At 38.7% G+C, this 27,500-nt stretch overlaps 1 protein-coding gene across 1 annotated transcript; it reads left to right on the forward strand.

Annotated features, from left to right (window-relative positions):
- LOC117083165 (putative zinc finger protein 730) lies at nt 1–26,621 on the forward strand. Its single transcript, XM_033210495.1, has 4 exons — nt 1–143; nt 17,177–17,303; nt 18,109–18,204; nt 24,681–26,621. Exons 1-4 carry the CDS (start codon nt 42–44, stop codon nt 26,018–26,020), a joined length of 1,665 nt encoding a protein of 554 aa, XP_033066386.1. The 5' UTR covers nt 1–41; the 3' UTR covers nt 26,021–26,621.
- The last annotated feature ends 879 nt before the right edge of the window (nt 26,622–27,500 follow it).

The following is a 27,500-nucleotide window of genomic DNA, read 5'->3' on the forward strand; positions in this document are numbered from 1 at the left end:
TCTCGCTTCCGCGGAAGCTGCAGGTCTAGTCCCTCTGCTTTATGTTGTCTGCTGCTAGAGGTCCAGCCTCTGTGGCCCTGCGAACTGCGGGTATTGGGAGATCCACAGCGAAGATGTCAGGGGACCCTGGAGGCCTAGAAATGGTAAGAATGCGGATCCGACATCCTGAGATTGGGAACGGGGCTGGTTGGAACCGGTGGGAAGTGGCTGTGTTGGGACTCAGGCCTCCCCGCAGTCAGCTTCACAATCGGCGCCCGGAGTTCTTGCCCAGCTCGACCTCAGTCCCCTTCAGCCATAAGATGGCGGCTACGGTGACGGCCAGGCCCGGGCGTCCTGTCTCTTTCCTGCAATGTGTGCCCTGGCCTGGAGCCCTCTCTGGGCAGCTCTGCACCCGCAGCACCGCGTCTCTCTCAGATTGTGCAGGGACCAGGAAGGATCGTCAGGGCAGAATCCTGACTCGGGAAGCGGGTTCATGAAGGAAGAGCTTTGATCCAAGGCGTTGCCAATTCCTCTTTCCTTCTGTTAAAAATTTATGGGAGTCACCGCCAAAATGTTAACGAATTTAATTAAGAATGATTCTAAAATTGTAGAGCACTCAGCTATGGGGTGTGGTTGTTATCCATGGGACGGGCTTGAAGGAAAGACTTAGAAGATGCATAATGCGGAAACCCAAATTCAAAAATCGGTTAGTTACAGTTACATAGTTTCTAAATTTGCACCTTATGGGGTACACATTTTCTGATTATGTAATCAGAGCTTAATAGGCAGTTTATAGTTTGTTACGCCTAAATTTTGTTTCCCCCAATGTAGTAATTTACAAAAAAATACATTTGAGTTTTATATATATTTTTTAAAGTAGGAATCCAGGCATCGCAGCCACATACCTCAAATTGCCTGTTACTTAACTATTTTCACACTCTACAGGGTACTGAACTTCTGCATTTTTTTTTCATGCTTCTCAACATGAAAAAAACATGAGGGTACCCAAGTCTACCACTCAACCCCCATTCCTCCAGCCTAACTCTGGCTTGCAGTAAAATACTAGATTTCCACTTTCTTCTGATTGTCCCAAATGCCCACTTTCCGTCTCTAATTCACATTGTTAGCTATTTACCCTTTGTGTACGTTTTTAATACTATATATTTTTTTTGACAAACCATTGGGTGGGACATTTAAAAAGATTTGCTTTCTGTTTGAAAATATTGCCGTTGAAAATAAACCAAAAAATAATTCCCTGAAACTGTATCGTAAAAAAATCTCTGTGCCTTTTTCTTTTGTCTTCCTGCACAGAGATCTTATGAAAATGTTTAGGGGTCAAGTTTTTTTTTGTTTTTGTTTTTTAATCTTTATGGGATGATGTATCCTCAGCCACCCTTTAGGTTTTTCCTGGTCCTGGTTTTCAGTACTGGCTGTGAACAAACCAGGGTACACACCATGACTATGTCTGCTAGAGTGTTTGATGATTATTAGCTTCTGGGTCATTTTCTCCCACAGGACAACAAGAGGTATGAAGTGCAGTCTCTCAGGAGAGCAGATGGATGCCCTGGGGCTAAGAGGAATCTCCTGGTGTACTCTTGCTTTGAAAAGCTAACCACTGCCGGGCGCGGTGGCTCAAGCCTGTAATCCCAGCACTTTGGGAGGCCGAGACGGGCGGATCACGAGGTGAGATCGAGACCATCCCGGCTAACATGGTGAAACCCCGTCTCTACTAAAAAATACAAAAAACTAGCCGGGCGAGGTGGCGGGCACCTGTAGTCCCAGCTACTCGGGAGGCTGAGGCAGGAGAATGGCGTAAACCCGGGAGGCGGAGCTTGCAGTGAGCTGGGATCCCGCCACTGCACTCCAGCCTGGGCAACAGAGGGAGACTCCGTCTCAAAAAAAAAAAAGAAAAGCTAACCACTTGAGACATTAAGATTTTCTTCACCCAACCTAGCTTCCCTTTCTTAGAGACACATTGTAGGTCAGCCAATCTTATGCTGGTATTGAGGGAAAAACAGAAATGATTTCTGCCCCTTGGATTCTCTGAGATTCCTGAAAAAAATAGTATCCTAAAAGACAAAAAATAAAAAACAAGAACAACCTGACCCTAGTGAGATGGAGCAAAAAAACTTGCAAAGTAAAATGCACTTGGGGCACTTAGGGGGACATACTGCAGTGTCTCCTGAGAGGGCACAAAAGAGGTGAGTTTCGAAAATAATTCATCATCCAGTCCATTTGTTTGTTTGAAATTCTTGTTTACGTTTCTCTTTTCTGTAGGGTTTTTCTTTTTCTTTTTTTTTTTTTTTTGTTGGAGGGGTGGGCTGGGTGGTTTCAAATAGAATTTCAAGACTTAGCTTTAGAATGCTACCAAATAAAAGAATAGGTAAAATCTCTATGCCATTTTGGCTGTAGAAAGTGCATACATTTTGCTGGGAGCAGTGGCTCACATCTGTAATCCCAGCACTTTGGGAGGCTGAGGCGGGCAGATCACGAGGTCAAGAGATCGAGAGCATCCTGGCTAACACAGTGAAACCCCCTCTCTACTAAGATTACAAAAAAATTAGCCGGGCTTAGTGGTGGGTGCCTGTAGTCCCAGCTACTCAGGAGGCTGAGGCAGGAGAATGGCATGAACCCGGGAGGCGGTGCTTGCAGTGAGCCCAGATCGCGCCACTGCACTCTAGCCTGGGCGACAGAGCAAGACTCTGTCTCAAAAAAAAAAGAAAGGGCATACATTTTTATAAGAAAATATTGTAGATAATGGGTGAGTTACAAGATGTATGAAAACATCAGTTGTTATTTTTGCAGGGTAAATTTGTGACAGTCAGTATCTCTGTTCTATATCCTGTTACCTTAATTTCTGAGTTTAATGCTAAATTTTATAAAAAGAAAAAGAATCACCTGCAAACAGAGATTGTTTGATTTCCTCTCTTCCTGTTTGGATGTATTTTATTTCTTTCCCTTGCCTAAATGCTCTGGCCAGGACTTCCAATTTTATGTTGAGTAGTAGGGGTGAGAGAAGGCATTCTTGTCTTGTGCCAGTTTTCAAGAAGGAATGCTTCCAGCTTGTGTCCATTCAGTATGTTGGCTGTGGGTTTGTCATAGATAACTCATTATTTTGAACTATTTATTTTCAATGCCACGTTTGTTAAGGGTTTTAAACATGAAGGATATTAACTTTTATTGAACTCTTTTTCTGTATCTATTGAAATAATTTTGTAGTTTTTATCTGTAGTTTGTTTATCTGATTAATCACACATATGATTTGTGTATGTTGAACAAACCTTGTATCCCAGGTATACAATCTACTTGATCGTAGTGGATTAGCTTTTTAATGTGCTGCTGGATTTGGTTTGCTAGTATTTTGTTGAAGATTTTTATATCATTGTTCATCAAAGATATTAGCCTGAAGTTTTCTTTTTTTGTTTTATCTCTGCCAGATTTTGGTATTAGAATGATGCTGTTCCTGGGAGCAGTGACTCACGCATGTAATCCCAGCACTTTGGGAGGCTGAGGTGCATGGATCACGAGGTCAAGAGATGCAGACTATCTTGACCAACATGGTGAAACCCTGTCTCTACTAAAAATACAAAAAGTAGCTGGGTGTGATGGCACATGCCTATAATCCCAGCTACTCAGGAGGCTGAGGCGGGTGAATTGCTTGAACCTTGGAGGTGGAGGTTGCAGTGAGCCGAGATCATGCCACTGCACTCCAGCCTGGCAACAGAATGAGACTCCATTTCAATAAATAAATAAATAAATAAATAAATAAAATGATGCTGTTTTTATATAATGAGTTGGGGAGGAGTCCCTTCTCAATTTTTTAAAATAGTTTTCTAAGATATAATACTGGTTTTTCTTTGTACATTTGTTAGAATTCCGCTGTGAATCTGTCTGGTCCTGGACTTTCTTTTTTTCCCAGATGGAGTCTCGCTCTGTTGCCCAGGCTGAAGTGCAGTGGTGGGATTTCAGCTCACTGCAGCCTCTGCCTCCCAGGTTCAAGCAGTTCTCCTGCCTCAACCTCCTGAGTAGCCAGGACTGCAGGCCAGTGCCACCATGCCTGGCTAAGTTTTGTATTTGTAGTAGAGACAGTATTTCACAACATTGGCCAGGCTGGTCTCGAACTCCTAACCTCAGGTGATCCTACCACCTCTGCTTCCCAAAGTGCTGGGATTACAGGCGTGAGCCAGCATACCTGGCCAGTCCTGGGCTTTCTTTTGGTTGGTAGGCTGTTTACTACTATTTCAATTTTAGAGCTTGTTATTGGTCTACTCACTGATGTGTTTTGTTGTTTTTGTTCAGTTATGGGAAGATGGATTTTTCCAGAAATTTATCCTTTTTTTTTTTTTTTTAATTTTCTAGTTTGCATAGAGATGTTTATAGTAGACTTCAATACTTATTCATATTTTTGTGGGGTCAGTGGTAATGTCCCTTTTGTCATTTCTAATTGTGTTTATTTGGATCTTATTTTTTCACTAATCTTATTAGTGATTTATCTTACTAACTTTTTCAAAAGATTTAACTCAATAGATTTCTTATTTGTATGACTTTTCATGTCTAAATCTCCTTCAGTTCAGATCTTCTTGTCTTCTGCTAGCTTAGGAATTGGTTTTCTCTTGTTTCTTTCATTCTTTTATTTATGATGTTAGGTCATTATATTGACATCTTTCTAACTTTCTGATGTGAGCATCAAAAAGTGCTATAGATTTCCCTCTTACCACTGCCTTAGCTGTGTTGCAAAGATTCTAGTATGTTGTATCTTTGTTCCCATTTGTTTCAAAAAACTTCTTAATTTCTACCTTAATTTCATTATTTATTCAAAAGTCATTCACATGCAGATTGTTTAACTTCCATGTAATTGTATAATTTCAAGCAGTTTTCTTGGTGTTGAATTATATATTTATCAAGCTGTGGCCTAACAATATGTTTGGTATGATATGGGGATTATTAAATTTGCTGATAATTGTTTTATTTCTGATTGTGTGGTCAGTTTTAGAGTATTTGACACGTGGTGGTGAGAAGAATGTATACTGTGTTGATTTCAGATGGAGAGTGTTGTAGATGTCTATTAGGACTGTTTGGTCAAGGGTTTAGTTCTGATATTTCTGTTAATTTTCTGCCTCGATGATCTGTCTAATAGTATATGTGGGGTGTCATAGGAGTCAGAATCTACGTCTCTTCATAGTTCTCTAATAACTTTTTTTGTGTGTGTTTGTGACAGTCTCACTCTGTCACCCAGGCTAAAGTGTAGTGGCGTGATTTCAGCTCACTGCAACCTCTGCCTCCTGAGTTCAAGAGATTCTCCTGCTGCTTCAGCCCCCTGGGCTGCTGGGATGACAGGAACGTGCCACCATGCCCGGCTAATTTTTGTATTTTTAGTAGAGACCAGGTTTCATCATGTTGGTCAGGCTGGTCTTGAACTCCTGACCTCATGATCCACCTGCTTCAGCCTCTCAAAGTGCTGGGATTACAGGCATGAGCTGCCATGCCCAGCAGAACTCGTTTTATTCATTTGCATGCATGGATTTTTAATAACATTTTTTCTGTCTGCTTTTTTTCATAAACATTCTTTCAAGTGCACACAGTATGCCCAAGGCTACATCTTAGATGTCTGCATCCAGTGTCTACTGAAATTCAGATGTCAAGTGTTCAAGAACATGTCCAGAGGCTTGGCTGTTTTAGAATAAATTATAAATTAAAGATAAGAAGCTTTATTCTCTTACCTGAAAGTAAGGGAGGATATTTCATTCATCTCTCTTTTTTTTAAAACATTTAGATTACATGTAGATAGTTTTCTCTGCTTTTTAGAAATATATGTAAATCATAGTAACAGCTATATGAACATTTTGTTATTCTTTCTGACTCAGAATTGTCTTCATCTAGGATCTCAGAACCATTGGTTTGTTTTTGCTTTGGCAAAGGTTTTTTTGTTTGTTTCTTTTGTTTTTTGTTTGTTTGTTTTTTAGTCTTTTAAAATAGACACAAATTTGTTTAAAGCTTTTTTTTTTAGACAGAGTTTCACTTTTGTCACCCAGGCTGAAATAAAATGGCACAATCTGAGCTCCCTGCAACCTCTCAGTTCAAGTGATTTTCCTGCCTCAGCCATTCAAGTAGCTGGGATTAGAGGCTCCTGCCACCACTCTCGACTAATATTTTGTATTTTTAGTAGAGATGGGGTTTTTCCATGCTGGCCAGGCTAGTCCCGAACTCCTGACCTCAGGTAATCCACCCGCCTTGGCCTCCCAAAGTGCTGAGATTACAAGCATGAGCCACCACACCTGGCTGTTTAAAGCTTACTTTAAGAGCATACAAAAGTTGAGCACAAAGATAAGATTAAATTTTGCAACACAGAATGATAAAGAATAAAAAGGATACTGAGTAAATTTTTTTGACGCAAAACTGATTATCCAAGGTAATTATCTCATATTTGCAGACTGAAATACTTACACTGCAAAGGCAAGAACAGTTCAGTTTATTCACTAAATAGTGGAGTCTGTAGGTGTACCTTGGTTTCTGTTACTTCAGTACAATTAGTATAGTTAGGTGTAGTGTTTGTAGACAACTTGCATTCACATAAATTAAAAACATTTTGTACAATAGTATGAATAGAAGGCCACAATATTTGAATAAATCCCTTAATTAGTCATTTTAATATTGTTATTTATACTCTTGAAATATAAAGTGTTTTAACTGAATTATGGTTATAGATATTTTTAAAGTTCTACATACATTATGACAAGTACTTTAAAAGTATTATTATTATTATTATTATTATTTTTGAGATGGAGTCTCGCTCTGTCGCCCAGGCTGGAGTGCAGTGGCCAGATCTCAGCTTACTGCAAGCTCCACCTCCCGGGTTGAGGCCATTCTCCTGCCTCAGCCTCCTGAGTAGCTGGGACTACAAGCGCCCACCACCTCACCTGGCTAGTTTTTTTTTTTTTTTTTTTTTGAGACGGAGTCTCACTCAGTCACCCAGGCTCACTGCAAGCTGCGCCTCCCGGGTTTACGCCATTCTCCTGCCTCAGCCTCCCAAGTAGCTGGGACTACAGGTGCCTGCCACCACACCCAGCTAATTTTTTGCATTTTTAGTAGAGACGGGGTTTCACCGTGTTAGCCAGGGTGGTCTCGATCTCCTGACTTCGTGATCCGCCCGTCTCAGCCTCCCAAAGTGCTGGGATTACAGGCTTGAGCCACTGTGCCCAGCTAAAATTATTTATACTTAGATATTTATAGCTAATATCCAAAGAAAATTCACTACAAAATTGTTACAGCAGATATTAGTTTGACTTTCTTATTAATTTATCCACTAGGGATAATTATAGGTAAACATGGTTTGTGTCTTTCATTTCACTAAATTCAAATGCTGCTATTACAGGACAAATAAACATGATGGGTGATGTGATGACCCAAAACCATAATAACTCTTCAGTTAGCTATGTTGTAAGCTCAAATATATTCCACTGTATTACAAAGTCAGATTCCAGTTTTTCATAAAAATTGCTGGTGAAAATTGTCAGATGTATTCCAGTATAGATCCCAATTCACTGGTTAGGAGATGGGAGGGCAGAAGACATGAAAAAGAACCCTTGTAAAATTCTGCTGAGAGCATGCCTTTTTTTTTCATAAGGCTTATGATTCTCATGCTGACATGCTGAGAGTAGCTGTGCATTTTGAGAGTTTCAAAAAAAATTCCTTTTGGGGGACTATCTTCTGACCAAGTTTATTAGTCTTACATCTGATCTGAGTTTTTCTTGAAGATGCTTGTAACTTATTTTTTCTTTCAATGTAATCTTGCTAGATTGAGAGCTGTTTTTCTCTCCAGTGCTTTGAGTGTCTGTTTCAGAAGCCCTGTTAGTATCCCATGGTCTCTGTGAATGAGATGGGTTGTCACAGGGAGAATTCTTGGAGCTATCTCTATCTGGATTCATGCTGGAAATCTAGCAGTATTTTTTTTTAATGTCACCATTATAAATAGAAACTGAAGCTGAAATACTGCTCCCATTCCCATTATTGTGAAGGTGCAGTTTTTCTGAGAGTAAATTGTGAAGGAGCCCTGCAGGCTGTTTTCCCTGCAACCCAAGCTTCACTCTCTGATGTGACACTAGAATGCTGCTGTGGCATTGGCGTTCATTGCAAGATGTGAGCTAGCAGCTTTGAGCTGTGTGTTGTAGGCTGTGTTTCAGTAGAAGTTGCTAGGCATAAAGAGAGGGCACTGACCATCAGGAGAACGCAAGCGGGGTGCTCGATCCCAGTCCTCGGGGAGTAAAGAGCCATTGCTTTAATATGAAAATAGCCAAAACCATAGCACCCTATTCAACAATTTCTGTAGGAGAGTGAGAGCCTATCTTATCAGCAGGGACCTGTCTTCAAGTTGCAAAATTGCCTCCTGTCATGAAAATGTAAAAAGTTTATTTTGTCATTGCATAACCAATTAACATACATGGATGGCCTCCCTAATTAGCAGTGAATTTAGGATGAACCATACATGACATCGTGTGTCAATTCTTCTACTTTTGGACTAGTTATGGTGATTCTCTCTCTGTCTGTCCAATCTTTTAAGCAGATTCTCTGTGATGCGTGTCACATTCTGGTTTAATTTTGAAATAAAACAGTTTACTTTCTGTTCTATCATTGTGGAGTTTCTCTGGGACTGGAGAAAATTTTTATTTTATTATTTCCCAAACACTGTCTAGAATTAGCATAATTTCACCACATTGACCAGGCTGGTTTTGAACTTGTGACCTCAAGTGATCCACCTGCCTCAGCCTCCTAAAGTGCTGGGATTACAGGTATGAGCCATCACCCCAGCCATAAAAATTTACTTGTACCTGTTGCTAATCAAAGTGTAGATTTCAGACAACTAGAATCTTTGGTCCCAGGTTAAAATCCTCAAGCTTGGTCCAAATAAACTGTCTACTTATATTCATGTTGTGTCATCTGTTTTTCCATTTCTGTAAAATATTATTTAGAAGAGTAGCTTCTGTGAGGGGACCTCTCTTTCAATTGAACTTTACTTGCTGTAACACCCAAAAATGCAGAGTGAGGTTAATCCAACCCAGAATCTGCACATAAGTTCTGTCCTCTGCCTGGTAGTTACAAGACAGGCCAAGACTTTGGATTGAATATGTACAGAAAACTAATTGGAGGCATTTTCTGCATTGTGAAATGTCAACACAGACATCTTGAAGCTTCCCTTTGAGAGTGTGGCTTTTTGAGCTCTTCATAACTACTTCAGTGACCTGCTACATGTTCTACATCCTGTGAGAGGTTCCGAGAGTAAATAGAATCTGATGGCCAAATCTGTAAATGTAAACAAGCATCTTAGGAGTGAAAGATCAAGGCCAGAAAGTATCCAGAGCCATAACCACAACTATACCTACCGGTAAAATGCAAGACTTGAGTAGAGTATTCTTGTCCTTCCTGTTACTCAAGAGCTAGAATCTGGACAGGTGATCCAGGTTCTGGAGCTCCACCAAAGCAGTTCCATTTTTTATTTAGAATCAACCTGTCTCTTCTGCCTGGCTTATCATTGGGCAGTCAACCTGGGGTAACTGGGAACCCTCTCACGATTACCTAGCCATCTTTGAAACATTTGAGAATATCCAAAGCAGAATTTTATCAGGCTGACAAGAGTGGTTCATTCTACTTGTTTCTCAGTGTAAAAGAAATAAGTCATTCTATATTTGTTCCTCCCTCATACAAGAGATAATTTTTGCTGGTACTCAAATGACAGTTTCCCCAGTTTTCTTGTACTTGGGTGAAAAAGAGGTCTGGAAACCAAAACAGAGAAACTGATTGCTTTCATTTCATATTATCATTAGAAAAATAGGTAGAGCAGTTATGGGGTTCTTACCATACAGAAACTTTTAGTCTAGGCTAGTGATATGGCTTGGCTGTGTCACCACCCAAACCTCATCTTAAATTGTAACTCCCACAGTTTCTACATGTTGTGGTAGGAACCCAGAGGGAGGTGATTAAATTATGACAGCAGGTCTTTCCTGCACTGTTCTCATGACAGTGAATGAGTTTCACAAGATCTGATGATTTTGAAAATGGGAGTTTCCCTGTACAAGCTCTGATTTTGCTTGCCACCATCCATGTAAGATATGACTTGCTTCTCCTTGCCTTCTGCCATGATTGTGAGGCCTCCCCAGCCATGTGGTATTGTTTAAGTCCATTAAATCTCTTTTCCTCCCAGTCTCTGGTGTGTTTATATCAACAGTGTGAGAACAGACTGGTGCAAAAAATTTTTACCAGTAGAGTGGGACATTGATGAAAAGATACCTGAAAATGTGCATGTGACTTTGGAACTGGGTAACGGGCAGAGATTGGAGCAGTTCAGAGGTCTCAGAGGACAGGAAAATGTGTGAAAGTGTGGAACTCCCTAGAGACTTGTTGAATGGCTTTGACCAAAATGCTGATAATGATATGGAAAATAAAATCCAGGCTGAAATGGTTTCAGATGGACATGAGGAACTCACTGAGAATTGGAGCAAAGGTGACTTTTCCTATGTTTTAGCAAAGAGACTGGTGTTATTTTGCCCCTTCCCTAGAGATTTGTGAAACTTCAAACTTGAGAGAGATGATTTAGGTTATCTGGCAGAAGAAATTTCTAAGCAAGACAGGTCTCTGTTGAGCCAGGGATGCCAGTCTGTGTTCTGCAGGATAGGTTTTGTTAAAGTTGTTAAGAATAATGCCTCTTTTAAGAGATACCAAATGAAATTTAGAGGACAAGAGGGTAGAACTAATTATTATTCTTGGAAATGCTTGGTGATACAGGATAAAAATAAATACAACACACCCAAATACAAGATGATAGTTTTTTTGTTAGTTGGGTTTTTTAAAGCATAATACAGGAGTAGATTTATTATAGCTACTCCAAATGTTAAAGAGTGATACAATGACCACAGAGTTAAAAACTCTCACTGTTATTGCTGTTTATTTGACAATAATTAGTCTACAAGTTTAAGGCAGACATACTAATGCATTTGCTTTCCTTCAGAATTCACAAAGATTACATAAAATCTATCCCAAAACTTCTAAGAAATATTCAGTAGTTAAAAATAAGTCTGATTAAGATGCTTTACTGTTATACATGAATGAACTAAGGTGGTGTATAATGCTTTTTTAAAACAAAATTTTAAAAAATTCAATAAAGGCAATCTTTATCTTGTTTGAATAATGCATTCTGAAAAGGTTAAACTTCAGAAATTATTTAAAGGTAAATAAGATTGGAATACTATTTATAAACTAAATGCAGTTATAGAGGCTACTTTTTTTTTTTTTTTTTTTTTTTTTTTTTTTTTTTGAGGCAGAGTCTCGCTCTGTCGCCCAGACTGGAGTGCAGTGGCGCAATCTCGGCTCACTGCAAGCTCCGCCTCCTGGGTTCACGCCATTCTCCTGCCTCAGCCTCCCCAGTAGCTGGGACTACAGGCGCCCGCCACCTCGCCCGGCTAGTTTTTTGTATTTTTAGTAGAGACGGGGTTTCACCATGTTAGCCAGGATGGTCTCGATCTCCTGACCTCGTGATCCGCCCGTCTCGGCCTCCCAAAGTGCTGGGATTACAGGCTTGAGCCACCGCGCCCGGCCGAGGCTACTTTAAAGAAGAATAAAATTTGGACTTCCGAGTATGGTGAGTGCACAATAATGGACCACTATCTTGGGGAACACAGTATGGCATTACACCACACAGACTGGCATTGCCTGTATGTGGCGCTGCTCCATTTTTCTCAGAAAAAGAGTAGATCCATTTGTCAGCTGTTTTTTATTTGTTCCCAGGAAGCATAAATGCTTTAGAGGATGGAAGCCCCAAGCCTTGGCATCTTCCATATGGTATTGAGCCTGTGGGTTCGTGGAAGTCAAGAATTTAGGTTTGGCACCCTCCACCTAGATTTCAGAGATATACAGAAACCCCTGGATGTCCAAGCAGAAGGTTGCTGCAGGGGTGAAGTCCTCATGAGAACTATCTGCTAGGGTTGTACAGAAAAAAATGTGGTGTTGGAGCCCCCACACAGAGTCCTTACTGGGGCACTGCCTAGTGGAGCTGTGAGAAGAGGGCCATTGTCCTCCAGATTTCAGAATGGTAGATCCACTGACAGCTTGCTTCATGTGCCCAGAGAAGCCACAGACACTCAACACCAGCCCATGAAGGCAGCCAGGAGAGAGTCTGTACCCTGCAGAACCACAGGGGTGAAGCTGCTCAAGATGATGGGAACCTAGCTTTTGCATCATCATGACCGAATGCGAGACATGGAGTCAAAGGAGCTTTAAGATTTGACTGCCTTGCTTGATTTTGGACTTGCATGGGGCCAGTAGCCACTTTTTTTGTTTTGGCCAATTTCTCCCCTATGGAATGACTGTATTTACCCAATGCTTGTACCCCCATTTTATCAGGGAAATGACTAACTTGCTTTTAATTTTACCAGCTCATAGGCAGAAGGGACTTACCTTGTTTCAGATAAGATGTTGAACTGTGTTGGCCGGGTGCGGTGGCTCAAGCCTGTAATCCCAGCACTTTGGGAGGCCAAGACGGGCGGATCACGAGGTCAGGAGATCGAGACCATCCTGGCTAACACGGTGAAACCCCATTTCTACTAAAAAAAAAAAAAAAAAAAAACAAAAAACGAGCCGGGCAAGGTGGCGGGCGCCTGTAGTCCCAGCTACTCGGGAGGCTGAGGCCGGAGAATGGCGTAAACCCGGGGGGCGGAGCTTGCAGTGAGCTGAGATCCGACCACTGCACTCCAGCCTGGGTGACAGAGTGAGACTCCATCTCAAAAAAAAAAAAAAGATGTTGAACTGTGGACTGAGTTGATGCTGAAATGAGTTAAAACTTTGGGGGACTGTTGGGAAGGTATGATTGGTTTTGCAATGTAAAGACATTAGATTTGGGAGGGTCCGGGGTGGAATGATATGGTTTGGCTGTGTCCCCACCCAAATCTCATCTTGAATTGTAATTCTCACAAGCCATGGTAAAAACACAGTGGGAGATGTTTCAATTATGGGAGTGGGTCTTCCCTGCATTGTTCTTCTGATTGTGAATGGATTTCAGAATATATGATGGTTGTAAAAATGGGAGTTTTCCTGCACAAGCTCTCTCTTTGCCTCCCGCTATCCATGTAAAATGTGACTTGCTTTTCCTTGTCTTTTGCCATGATTGTGAGGCCTCCCCAGCCACATAAACTGTAAGTTCATAAATCTCTTTCTCTTCCCAGTCTCCAGTATGTCTTTATCAGCAGCGTGAGAACAGACTAATAAAACTAGCAACTGAATAAAAGGTTGAATTATGCATCATATGGTAGGTAAATAAATGTGTGCAAAAAAAACTTAGGCTTTATTTTGGCCACGTTCTTTATATTGTTGTGACTTTTGGTGTTTTTACCTGAAAGACTATTTATGAACAGAAGGGTTGTTATTATTATTTGTATTTCTTTTACCTTGCTAAAAATACATATTCATATTTTAATAAAATTATCTTAGGAAATCTTAAATGATTTGTTTAAATGGCTATTAGTATATGATGTAAAATTGACAGGGAAGTGGCTATAAAAGGTTTAAATTACTCAAACTCTGACATACAAATTTCTCTTAGGTAAGCTTAGGAGAAACAAAACTGGAAATACCCCCATTGGCATAGAGAACCAAATTCTCACTAGGGTCCACTCCCTGTCCCAGTCCTGTTCAGATTCACCCCTTTTGAAGGCCCTATTTAGGTCTGGCCCTACCCTGGAGTCTCACCTCACAGAACTGATTAGAAAAAATCAGTTTTGGGTGATGAATCCTGTTCCACTTTTAGAGCTGGTGCTCACAATTTTCTGAAACAGAAAAGCAGATACATGAGAAATATAAAGCATGAATTTTAGGGTCTTTCTAAAATTATTAAAACCAGTGCTGGGCCGGGCGCGGTGGCTCAAGCCTGTAATCCCAGCACTTTGGGAGGCCGAGACGGGCGGATCACGAGGTCAGCAGATCGAGACCATCCTGGCTAACACGGTGAAACCCCATCTCTACTAAAAACAAAAAAACTAGCCGGGCGAGGTGGCGGACGCCTGTAGTCCCAGCTACTCGGGAGGCTGAGGCAGGAGAATGGCGTGAACCCGGGAGGTGGAGCTTGCAGTGAGCCCAGATCGCGCCACTGCAGTCCATCCTGGGCAACAGAGCGAGACTCTGTCTCAAAAAATAAAAAATAAAAAATAAAAAATAAACAAATAAAAAACCAGTGCTTGCAGAGACATTTTATTTAGCAACTTGTTTTCCATTCCTGCAGAGCTAGTAGTTGCTCCCCAAGCCACAAGAAGTAAATATAAACACAATAAAAATTCCTGTAAGTTATATTATACTCTTCATTTCTCTATTCCTCTCATCTGTTTATGTTTAGCTTTTATTCTACACATTTTTTAAAAAGGTCAATGACAGTGAAACAGAAAAAAAATCTGGGTCATTTTTCTAAATACTGGGAATTATTGAACACTTGGTATCAATACACAGTGTGTTATTAAGATTAAATCCTGTAATGTGCTATCACAGTGCCCTGCAGCATCTTATTGAGCATGTAGTACTTGAATAATAAACATTGCATTACTACATGTGTACATGTTGTTTTCTAAATGCAGATTTAAACATTGTTGCTTTCTAAATTCAAAAACAAAAAAACAAACAAAAAACATTGTTGCTTTGTTTCTTCTGTAAACTTAAAGCTGGCAAAGATTATAATACTTTAAGGTGGAGATTGGTTGTCCTTATTTATACCAAAAGTATTTGTGTTGTCACAAGACTGCTAAGTGTAAGGAACTTGGAGCTGTGCCTGCTTGCTCTAACTAATGCTAATAATGACCCCAGGTGGAGAAACATCAGCATTGATAGAAAACTTGTTTATAACACCCATTCATGTACCCTTTCAAAACCTGCAGAATCACATTTCATAGAATAGGGTCAAAGTTACCAAGTGATTTGTAATCTTGTTAAAGCTGGGGAGGCAATGCTTAAATGGTTATAATCCCAGGCTTCTAATTAGAATCATGTGACTCAAAGTTGAGGCCAGAATCAAATATGAGGGTTCAAGATACATTTATGATAATTAATTCTCACCTTTGCATTAACAGGTGGTCCCAGAACCTGTTCTGTTTGGGTTTCTTAGGAACCGGGCAGTGTGGCCCACATTTTTATTACTGTAGCAGAAATTGCTGTTGTCTTTGTCAGGGGAGGACACCTGAGGACAGGAAAGGAGAAACTTGTATTTTTACATCTGTGGAGCAGCTTGTTGTTCCTGATTATCTTCTGTTATAAAGGACAGAAATGGGTAGAATTTTTCTGTATTGGTCCTGCCTACGAGTGTGGTGGTAGCAGGTAAAGATGTGGTGCTTACATCTTTCAAGGCATATTCTCCAGATGCAGATGTAATTTTTTTCAGAAATCTCATCTGAGAAGAAATTCCAGAGAAAGAGGAGAAGATAAAGAATGGATTTTTTTTCAGCTAAACATGCCTCGGAGTAAGAGTTCTGTCCATTCTGCCTGCTAGAATGCCATGCCTTTAGTACTTAAAAAACTTTAATTCTCTACTTGTGCTTTTCCTCTTAAATGAGTTTGTTGTAGCTACATTTTAAATTCTTATAATTGTCAAGGATCTCTGAAAAATATTTCTTTCCTATGTACCAGAGCCTTCTCTACATTCTGTACATCATGGCTTCTTATATGCCATGCAGTATTCTCACCATGAATTTATAATCTGCATCATTAAAAATGTTCCCTTTGTGGCTGTTGAACATGGGACGGTGTGGATGCTCAAGATTCCTATTGGGGAAAGGCTGGGTTCTTCATAAAAATAAAGACCATTTAATGTTGAGCTTCTGTCTCTGTTCTCCATCAGTTCTGTGTAGAAAAGGATGAAGAAAATGCTTATTTAAACAGGATGGCATTTATTACCCAGTAAGTTCTGAAAAAAATTATTAGGAGATACTTGTTCTCCAGGGTGCTAAAGAAAGACTATTTAAAATAACTATTAACTATTAACAATTATAGAACATGGGAGATATCTGTATTTTGAACTTTGCATAAACTGATGTTTCTTTATAGTTAAATTCAGGCTGTAATTTACTTTTGGAGGGCCAGTATTACCACAGTGATGCTGTGTCCTGTGTGCATCAGCACATCATAAAAATTGTCTTAGTCCAGTTGATATTAATAACTCACTTGATTAATGAAGCTCTCTGACAGATTTCTTCAATATGGAATTAATTATTTCTCTCTTCATTAGTAAGTTTCTTTATGCAGCTGATGTGATGTACCATCGCATTTAATCTGGCAGCTGCCCTTCTTTCTCATGTTTCCTTTGCCTTTATCTGCCTTAGAAAATGAAAGCTCTAATGTTTGTTGCAGGCCAGAAAAACTGGAGAAAAAGACCATAGACTCTTCCAATTACTCCATGTTTGAAAAAATAGCCTTCTTAGGCCATAAATATTGGCATCCCTGGTGATCTTGTTTTTTGTTTGTTTGTTTTTCAGACAGAGTTTCACACTTGTTGCCCAGGCTGTAGTACAAGGGCACAATCTTGGCTCACCACAACCTCTGCTTCCCACATTCAAGTGATTTGCCTGCCTCAGCCTTCCTGAGTACCTGGAATTACAGGCATGCTCCACCATGCCTGGCTAATTTTGTGTTTTTAGTAGAGACGGGGTTTCTCCATGTTGGTCAGGCTGGTCCTGAACTCCCGACCTCAGGTGATCCACCTGCCTCAGCCTCCCAAAGTGCTAGGATTACAGGCATGAGCCACCGCACCAAGATCCAGAAACTCAGGCTTTATTCCAGACCTTCTGTCACAGACTGCATTAACAAGATCTTTAGTTTATTATACACATTAAAATTTGTGCAGTACCTTCTAACTCAGTATGACTTTTCCATCTGAAAAGTTTGCACAACTCTTTCTGTATTATGTAAATACAGCACTCAAAAATGTACATGTTACTGTTCATGTCCTACTTCATCATCTGGAAAAAGTATATGCACACTGATATTTTGGATCTTATGCCACTCTCTTTTCTCGGAGTTAGAGTATACATGAGAGAATATTTCTGTGTTGAAAGTTATTAGATAATTTCAGTCACCCCTATAAGTAAGACCCAGTTATCTTTACTCTTATTTCACCTTGAGTCAAATTTAAAATTCTGCCCATGGCCACTTGGTAAATATGTGTGTTTGTGTTTTTCAGGAAGCATTGACATTTAGAGATGTGGCCATAGAATTTTCTCTGGAGGAGTTCCAATGTCTGGACATTGAACAGCGGAATTTATATAGACATGTGATGTTAGATAACTACAGAAACCTGGTCTTCCTGGGTGAGGATAACCTTCATACATAATTCCTGATATACCCTATAGGTTTTATTTATTTTTGTAAAAATGTTATACTTTCAGATCATGGGTTTTTTGTTTGTTTGTTTGTTTGTCTTCAGGATTTGTCCATGTAGAAAAGAATTTCAAAATGTTTTATTTTGACGTTTATTTTCCACTTTTCTGAGCTGTTTTGTTTCCTTCACTCTAGATTAGGGTTAGTTTTAGAAATTTAGTTGCAACTTATTATTGCCCACATCTTAAAATTTCATTACCACCACCAATTTTTGAATTAGTACAAGGTAGTTAAATTAAGAACCTATAAAATTAAAATATTTTTAAATATTTAGAAATTTTTCTTTGTTTTTTTAATTTTCTTTATTTTTTTGGAGACAGAGTCTCACTGTGTCACCCAGGCTGGAGTGCAATGGCACAGTCTCAGCTGACTACAACCTCCGCCTCCTGAGTTCAAGTGATTCTCCTGCCTCGGCCTCTTCAGTAGCTGAGACTACAGGCATGTGCCACCGCACCTGGCTAATTTTTTTGTATTTTTAGTAGAGACAGAGTTTCACTATGTTGGACAGGCTGGTCTCGAACCCCTGACCTCGCTGTGATCCTCCTGCCTCAGCCTCCCAAAGTGCTGGGATTAAAAGCATGAGCCACTGTTCCCAATATATTCAGAAATTTGTTATAAATTATTATTTTGGGGTTAATTTACTAGAATATTCCATTACATTCTCTTTACTGAGAGTATTACTAAGTTGGTAATTGGAGAATATGAGCAAAATTCATGTTATTTTTCATAAAACAGGTATTGCTGTCTCAAAGCCAGACCTGATCACCTGTCTGGAGCAAGAAAAAGAGCCTTGGAATGTGAGGACGCATGATATGGTAGCCAAACCCCCAGGTAGGTGAGAGTAAATACAATAGACAAGACTGATAAGAGATCTATAGTTAAAAAAAAAAAAAAAGCCAGTTTTTAAAGTAATTTGGGAAGCTGTTTTACAAAGGAAATTGTGTCTGTTTCTTTTTATTTATTTTGCTTTTTTTAAATTTTTTTTCCTCTCACATAGAAGCATCTTTTGTTTTATCTTCATTAAATCTCTAAAAATTCTTCTTTCCCTTTGGTAATATTACTTTAAGTTTACAGTGAGAACCAAAGTCCTTTACGTGGCATATAATAGACTGTACAATCTGACTGCCTTTCCATTGTTTCTGGAAGCACACAGATATTTGCATAATTTTGAGAAACTTTATGTCAAACTATTTTTATTTTATTTATTTTTTTTGAGATGGAATCTCACACTATCGCCAGGGCTAGAGTGCAGTGGTGCAATCTTGGCTCACAGCAACCTGTGCCTCCCAGATTCATGTGATTCTCCTGCCTCAGCCTCCTGAGTAGCTGGGATTACAGGCATGCACCACCACACCCAGCTAATTAAACTATTTTTTAACTTCTCTTTTTGCATTATGGCTGGAATATGTGGGAGTAGTAGTTTCTGTTTCATTTGTTATTTATTTATTGCTAATTTTCTGCACATTCCATGCTGTTTTATTACTATGGTTTTGAAATATAGTTTGAAATTATACAGTATGATATCCTGCTTTTTTGTTTTCTTTCTTTCTTTTTTTTTTTTTTTTTTTTGAGATGGAGTCTCGCTCTGTCGCCCAGGCTGGAGTGCAGTGGCCGGATCTCAGCTCACTGCAAGCTCCGCCTCCCAGGTTCACGCCATTCTCCTGCCTCGGCCTCCCGAGTAGCTGGGACTACAGGCACCTGCCACCTCGCCTGGCTAGTTTTTTGTATTTTTTAGTAGAGACGGGGTTTCACCGTGTTAGCCAGGATGGTCTCGATCACCTGACCTCGTGATCCACCCGTCTTGGCCTCCCAAAGTGGTGGGATTACAGGCTTGAGCCACCATGCCTGGCCCTTTTTTTTCTTTCAAGATTGCTTTGGCTATTCAAAGTTTATTGTAGTTTTATGTAAATTTTAAAACCATATTTTCTATTACCTTAAGTAACTGGAATTCTGATGGGAGTTTATTGAATCTAGAGACACCTTAGATAACAAAGCACTTTAGCCTGGGCACGGTGGCTCACACCTGTAATCCCAACACTTTGGGAGGCCAAGGTGGGCAGATCATGAGGTCAGGAGTTCGAGCCCAGCCTGGCCAACATAGTGAAACCCTGTCTCTACTAAAACTACAAAAAATTAGCCAGACGTCATGGGAGGCGTTTCTAATCCCAGCTACTTAGGAGGATGAGAGAGGAGAATTGCTTGAATCTGGGAAATGGAGGTGGCAGTGAGCCGAGACTGTGCCACTGCACTTGATCCTGGGCAAGAGAGCAAGACTCTGTCAAAGAAATAAAAATAAAAAATAAGGCACTTTAGCAATATTTATTCTTTCAATTAATAGACAAAATATTTTTAAATTTACTTGCGTCTTCTCTAATTTTTTTAATTGATGTATCTTTCATTTAAAGTATTTTTTTAGTTGCTTGATTAAATTTGTTCTTAGAAATTTATTTTAGTGCTAGTGTAAATAAGATTGCTTTCTTTCTATATTTTATCGGATAGTTTAAGTGTATGAAACCATAATGTATAATTGTATGTTAATTTTCTATTTGCTAATTTATTGAGTGTAATTATTAGTTTAATCAGGTTTTAATGTACTGTTTGTGGTTTTTTATATATAAAGTCAAATGCTCTATAAACAGCAACTTCTTTCTTTTTTTTTTTTTTTTTTTTTTTTGAGGCGGAGTCTCCCTCTGTTGCCCGGACTGGAGTGCAGTGGCGGATCTCAGCTCACTGCAAGCTCCGCCTCCCGGGTTCACGCCATTCTCCTGCCTCAGCCTCCCGAGTAGCTGGGACTACAGGCGCCCGCCATCTCGCCCGGCTAGTTTTTTTTGTATTTTTAGTAGAGACGGGGTTTCACCGTGTTAGCCAGGATGGTCTCCATCTCCTGACCTCGCGATCCGCCCGTCTCGGCCTCCCAAAGTGCTGGGATTACAGGCTTGAGCCACCGCGCCCGGCCAACAGCAACTTCTTACTTGTCTTCAATTTCAGTGACTTTAAAACTTTATTTTGACTAATTTTTCTGCCACATACCTTCAGTGCTATGTTTAAGTATTGAGAGTGGGCACAATATAGTTTTGAATTGTTCTCTGTGAATTTTAAGAAGCAAACACCTCTTCAAGTTTTTATAAACTGGCTTCAAGATGTAAAGATATTATTTTGTTGTGTGCCCAGGGTGATAGAATGCCCTCTGGGCTTGTAGTGGAGAGGGGTTGTAGCTTGGTTACAAGGCTGCTGGGTCTTCACTAGGGTTCAACTTTATTTGACTTGTTACAAGGGGTTTGGGTAGTTGTAATTCCCATTATATTTTTGGCAGAGTGAATATCCTTTAGGACTTTGTTCTGTAAGGTAGATACTAGGGCAGATTTCTGCAGTTGGTTATATATCTATGGTGGACTTTATATCAAAATGTAGATGAAAATGGCTTTCACTGGGTACCAGAAAGGATTTCCCCAAGTCTCTGTGTGGATTTCCATGTAGGTAGAACTGACCATGAACTGTGGCTCAAAGAGCTGGAACTGAGTCATGGAAGTGCTTCCGAGAAGACAGTAACGACCAAGGTCTGCAGTCTTGTCTGTCTGGCTATAAATGAGTGTCTTTCTCCAGGCCTCTGAAAAGGCAGGACCTCTTCCAGACCTTGGTTGGGAAGAGTTTTGGATGGTTTCCTGAGTAGCTAGAATTACAGGTACCTGCCACCACACCCAGCTTGTGATTTTAGTAGAGACAGGGTTTCATCATGTGGCCCACGCTGGTCTAGAACTCCAGGGCTCAAGCGACCTGCCTCAGCCTCCCAAAATGCTGGGATTACGGGTATGAGCCACCGTGCCCAGCAATTTTTTTAATTCTGTAGCTTTGTGATGTGTGTTTAAATCAGAAACTATAAAGCCTCCGACATTGTTCCCTTTTTTTTTGAAGATTGTGAAGTACTTTATTGTCTGTTGAGATTCTATATACTCGAGGGGTTGCTGTTCAAAAATACAATGAGAAATTTGAAAAACATTGCATTAAATCTGTAGATTACATTGAGCAGGATGGACATATTTACAATATTAACTATTTCAGCCTTTCCACAAGAGCACGCTCAAGAGTGTGTTGTTTAATTTTTATATATATTTGTGAATTTTTTCATTTTTTTCCTCTTATTATTTATAGTCTCATTCCATTTTGGTCATATAAAGTAATTTATAAAATTTTAGTTTAAAAATGTGGTAAATTTTTTTTTGGCCTAGGAAGTTGTCTATCAAGGAAAGTGTTCTATGAGCTATTGATAAAAATGTGTATCCTAAGGTTGTTGAGGGGTGCCCTCTATACCTTTGTTAGGAATAATTGTTTTATACTGCCTTCAAGTTGTCTGTTTTCTTACTAATATTCTGTCTTTATTTTTATTACAGAAAGCACAATATTAAAATATACTATAATTATATTGCTCTCTGTGTGTTTCTTTTATTCTGTCAATATTTGCTTCATATGTTTGGAGCCCTAATGTGAGATATATGTACACACACACCCACACACACACACAGAAACACACATTTATATACAAATGTGTCATAGGTTCCCAGTAAATAAATCTATAATTTTTTTAAGGTCTTATTTTGTCTCTTTAGAGTTTTGACTTCAAGTCCATTTTATAAAATATGACAGTTTTTGACTTAAGATGTAGCTTGCATATTATTATTTTGGCCTCTTCTGCTCTCATTTGATTAATATTTGCATGAAACCTCTACTTCCATTTTGCCACTTTCAGTCTCTTTTTATCATTAGATCTCAACCGACTCTTGTAGAAAGGCAAGTAGGATCTTGGTTTTTAAAATGTTTAATAAATCTATTTATTGAAAGTATGAGTATGTCTCTTGGCTGGGAGCGGTGGCTCACACCTATAATCCCAGCACTTTAGGAGGCCGAGGCAGGCGGATCACAAGGTCAGGAGATCAAGACCATCCTGGCTAACACGGAGAAACCCCGTCTTTACTAAAAATAGAAAAACAAAAAATTAGCCAGGCGTGGTGGTGGGCGCCTGTAGTCCCAGCTACTCAGGAGGCTGAGGCGGGAGAATGGCATGAACCCGGAAGGTGGAGCTTGCAGCCAGCCAGAATCATGCCACTGCACTCGTCCCAGCTACTCAGGAGTCTGAGGCAGGAGAATGGTGTGAACCCCGGAAGGCAGAGTTTGCAGTAAGCTGAAATAGTGCCACAGCACTCCAGCCTGGGTGACAGAGCAAGACTCCGTCTCAAAAAAGACAAATATATATATATATACACATATATATACATATATATGTGTGTGTATATATATATATATATATATATTTGGTTTGGTAAAAAATTAACTTCAACTGAATAAAAAATTCTTCCTTATTACATCTGCCCTGAAATTTGTAAATGATGTTACTAATCATATCTTTTTATGTGGTGTATTCATTAACAGATGTTTATAATAATTGCTATGCTTTTGTCTTTCAGATTTTACAGAATAATTTAAAATGTTTTCTGCACTGTTATGATAATGCTACAAAATCCTTTTTTTATGTATGTGCATATGTTTCTCAAAAAATAATTTATTTTTATTAGATTATGTGGTATTTTCTTGAATACTTTTATTTTCCATTTAAGGAACTGCTTTCAGCATCTGTTATATGTTTATGCAGTTTTGTAAGTTTATGCAGTGCCGATATACCTTTTCAGAATTTGGCTATTTTGGAACATCGTTTTTTCATTTTTCAGAACAGATTTGCTGATGGTATTCCTTGAAAACTATTTTTTTTTCCAGTAATTTGACTACATCTCACAGTTTCTTTCTGGCCTGCAAAATTTTTGTTGACAATTCACTGGTTATATCATAAGACCATGTTTTTATATGACATATCACTTTTATCTTGCAACTTCCAAAATGCTCTTTCTGTCTGTGAGTTTTGAAATTGTGCTTATACATGTATTTGTTATAAATATCTTTGTATGTATCCTAGTTTGTTTGTTAAGCTTCTTCGTGTTTACATTATTTTCCTTACTGAGGGATTTTTCAGTTATTATTTCTTCTTGTATTTTTTACCCCCATAATTTCAATTTTTTTTAATTTTCAATATTTTTGTTCTTATCTTCATTTTTGATTTTCTGTAGTTGTCTGTGTTCCTGTTTCATTCATTGAATATTCAATTTTTAATCAATTTTTAAAATTAATGTGTACATCTTTTCTGTGGTTTCCTTCTGAAAATTTTGTATTTTTGATGGAATTACATTGCCCTGTTTTGTATACATTGTAATCTTTAATTGAGATTTGGACATTTAGAAAAGCTACCCATCATAATCTTTATAATGTAGTTCTGTCCTGACATAGTCTAAAAACAATCACTTTGACTAGACATTCTAGGAGTCTCTCAAACATGTTCTTAAAATATGTCTTGTCTAAAATTTTTTGTTTGCTTTTAGTTAGAGGAGTTTATTTGTGTTTCTTCTTAAAAATCAGTAAACCAGGTGTGGTGGCTCGTGTCTGTAATCCCAGCACTTTGGGAGGCTGAGGTGGGCGGATCACGAAGTCAAGAGATCGAGACCATCCTGGTCAACATGGTGAAATCCCATCTCTACTAACAATACAATAAATTAGCTGGGCATGGTGGCATGTGCCTGTAGTCCCACCTACTTATGAGCCTGAGGCAGGAGAATCACCTGAACCCGGGAGGCAGAGGTTTCAGTGAGCTGAGATTGCACCACTGCACTCCAGCCTGGGTGACACAGCAAGACTCTGTCTCAAAAAAACCAAACAAACTATTGGTAATCACTTGCTACATTTCTTCTCTGTGATACAACAGTCTCTCTGATACTGTAAAACTTCTTTTTTGTCTCAGCAGGCTCAAACTGTCATTTTAAAGTATACCACCATTTCTTTCAGAACCTTTTGTTGTAAGAGACAGAAACCAGGGTCTGGAAAAGCCCCTGTAAGCCAGAAATAAAGATGTATGTGCCAGCATTTTACTTGTCTTTTAAAAAAGAAACCAGGAGTTGGCAGTTTACTTCGAAAGTCACTATGTTAAAATGGAGAGGAGAAAGAGCTCTGTTGGGTAAAATGTGACAGACTTTCTTTTCCTCTTTATTGCTCTTTGCATTGTGCTCACCTGGGGCACCGTACACAGTCAACTTACTTTTTTACAAATGTACGTTGGATTTTTGTTATATTTATATATTTATGAAGAAATTAGGGCCTGTGGTATTTTGCTATGCCATCTTGTTATGTAGTTTGTGTAACTTTGTAGGTTAGGTTTATAAACTATACTCAGTCTAGTACATGGAGTAATTTGTGATTTTTATTTCTTTCAGTTATATGTTCTCATATTGCCCAAGAACTTTGGCCAGAGCAAGGCATAAAAGATTATTTCCAAGAAGTCATACTGAGACAATATAAAAAATGTGGACATGAGAATTTACTGTTAAGAAAAGGCTGTAAAAGTGTAGATGAGTTTAAGATGCGCAAAAAAGGTTATAATAGACATAACCAGTGTTTGGCAACTACCCATAGCAAAATATTTCAATATGTGAAAGTCTTTCATAAAATTTCAAATTCAAACAGACAGAAGATAAGCCATACTTCAAAGAAACCTTTCAAATGTATAGAATGTGGAAAATTATTTTGCATTCTTTCATACTTAGCTCAAAGTAAAGAAATTCATACTGGAGGGAAACCCTACAAATGTGAAGAATGTGACAAAGCCTTTAGTGAGTCCTCAAAATGTACTACACATAAGAGAATTACTGAGAAAAAACCCTACAAATGTAAAGAATGTGGCAAAGCCTTTAACTGGTTTTCACATTTTACTACACATAAGAGAATTCATACTGGAGAAAAACCCTACCAGTGTGAGAAATGTGGCAAATCTTTTAACCAATCTGCAAACCTTACTACACATAAAAGAATTCATACTGGAGAGAAACCCTATAAATGTGAAGAATGTGGCAGATCCTTTAACCAGTCCTTAAACCTTACTGAACATAAGAATATTCATGCTAAGGAGCAACCATTCAAATGCGAAAAATGTGGCAAAGCTTTTAAGTGGTCCTCAACCCTTACTAAACACAAAATAATTCATACTGGAGAGAAACCCTACAAATGTGAAGAATGTGGCAAAGCTTTTAACCGATCCTCAAACCTTCATATACATAAGATAACTCACACTAGAGAGAAACCCTACAAATACAAAGAATGTGGTAAAGCTTTTAACCAATTCCCAACTGTTACTACACATAAGATAATTCGTACTGTAGAGAAATTTTACAAATGTGAAGAGTGTGGCAAAGCCTTTAGCCAGGTATCACACCTTAATACACATAAGAGAATTCATACTGGAGAGAAACCCTACAAATGTGAAGAATGTGGCAAAGCTTTCAACCAGTCCTCAAACCTTACTACACATAAAAGAATTCATACTGGAGAGAAACCCTACAAATGTGATGAATGTGGCAAAACTTTTAACCGGTCCTCAATCCTCACTACACTTAAAATAATTCATTCTGGGGAAAAAAAGTCTACAAACGTGAAGATTGTGGTAAGGCCTTTGGGCAGTTCTCACACCTTACTAAGCATAAGACAATTCATACATAAAATTGTAAAGACTGTGGCAAAGCTTTTAAACAATCTTTATACCTTACTACATGTAAGATGATTCATGCTGAAGAGAAACCCTACAAATGTGAAGAACGTGGCAAAGCTTTTAACCAATCCTCAAATCTTACTAAACATAAGGTAATTCGTACTGGAGAAAAACCGACAAATACGAACAATGTGGCAAAGCCTTTAACCAGTCTTCACACCTTACTACACATAAGGTAATTCATACTGGAGAGAATCCCTACAAGTGTTAAGAATGTGGCAAAGCCTTTAACAAATCCTATATTCTTAACAGACATAAGATGGTTCATACTAAAGAGAAACTAAAAACCTGAAAGTTGTAACAATGCCTTTGACAACACCTAAAACTTTTCCAAATATAGAAGAAATGCTGGTGAGAAATTCTAGAAATATGAAGAATGTGACAAAGCCATTAAATTGTTGTCACATTTAATTGTAGGTTAGGTGATTCATACTGGAGAAAACTACTAGTGTGAACAAAGTGGCAAAACTTTTAACCAATGCTCACATTTTGCACAGGACATTTATACATGAGAACAAATATACAAATATAAAGAAAGTGAAAACCCTATTAACATCTGCTCACATTGACTCAACATCAGAGTTCATACTTAATAAAATCATTAAAAGTTCAATCACTGTTCAAAGATTTTTCAGAAAACGTAAGCCTTTAAACTTCAGAAGATGATTTCTTTTGAAGACAAACATTAAAATATAGAGTTATAGTAACTTTACTTGTGTCACAATCTTACTGTACTCATTTTGTACTAGAGGGAAACCCTGAAGCCATTGCTCCAACTTTGTTCAACATTAGAGAATTTATATTAATGAAAAATTCTCCAAATGAAATAGTTTTGGAAAACACTTTTTTTTTTTGTTTTCAAAAACTACAGCTTAGAAAACTTCAGAGAGTTTATACTAAAATATATTTTTGCAGATGCAATAAATAGAAAAGAAATTTAATCCAAAATTAAGTCTATGTAAGACCAGGCACAGTGGCTCACACCTGTAATCCCAGCACCTTGGGAGGCAGAGGTTTTCATCTCTGTAATAATAATCGACATTGATAATTTCTTAATGTGTCTGTTGGTCATATGTATGTACTTTTGTGAAAAATATTTATGCATTTGTAAGTTATTTGTTGTTTATTGTGCAGTCATTTAAGTTTCTTATGTGTTTTTGATATTAACCCCTTGACGCATGTATGATTTACAAATATTTCGTTCCAATTTTTAGTGGACTTGATTGTGTCAGATTCTGTGCAACAGCATTTTAATTTGTAGTAATCTGACTCATTTGTTTTTCCTTTTCTTCCCTGGGATTTTGAGGTTAGATTTTAAAAGTCACTGCCCAACAAATGTTATGTGGGTTTTACTCTATTTTTTGTAGTAGTTTCCAGTTTTCAGGCCTTTCATTTAAGTAATTTATTTTGAGTGGCCAGGCATGGCGGTTGATGACTCTAATCCCAGCACTTTGGGAGGCCAAGGCAGGCAGATTACCTTAGGCCAGGAGCT

This window comes from Trachypithecus francoisi, unplaced genomic scaffold (genome assembly GCF_009764315.1).
Source record: "Trachypithecus francoisi isolate TF-2019V2 unplaced genomic scaffold, Tfra_2.0 Contig00295, whole genome shotgun sequence".
NCBI lineage: Eukaryota > Metazoa > Chordata > Mammalia > Primates > Cercopithecidae > Trachypithecus > Trachypithecus francoisi.

Coding starts and splice junctions, on each gene's coding strand:
- LOC117083165 (XM_033210495.1), top strand. CDS start 42: ATGTTGTCTGCTGCTAGAGGTCCAGCCTCTGTGGCCCTGCGAACTGCG. Junction 17,304..18,108: donor CAGAAACCTGGTCTTCCTGG/GTGAGGATAACC, acceptor TTCATAAAACAG/GTATTGCTGTCTCAAAGCCA. Junction 18,205..24,680: donor TATGGTAGCCAAACCCCCAG/GTAGGTGAGAGT, acceptor TATTTCTTTCAG/TTATATGTTCTCATATTGCC.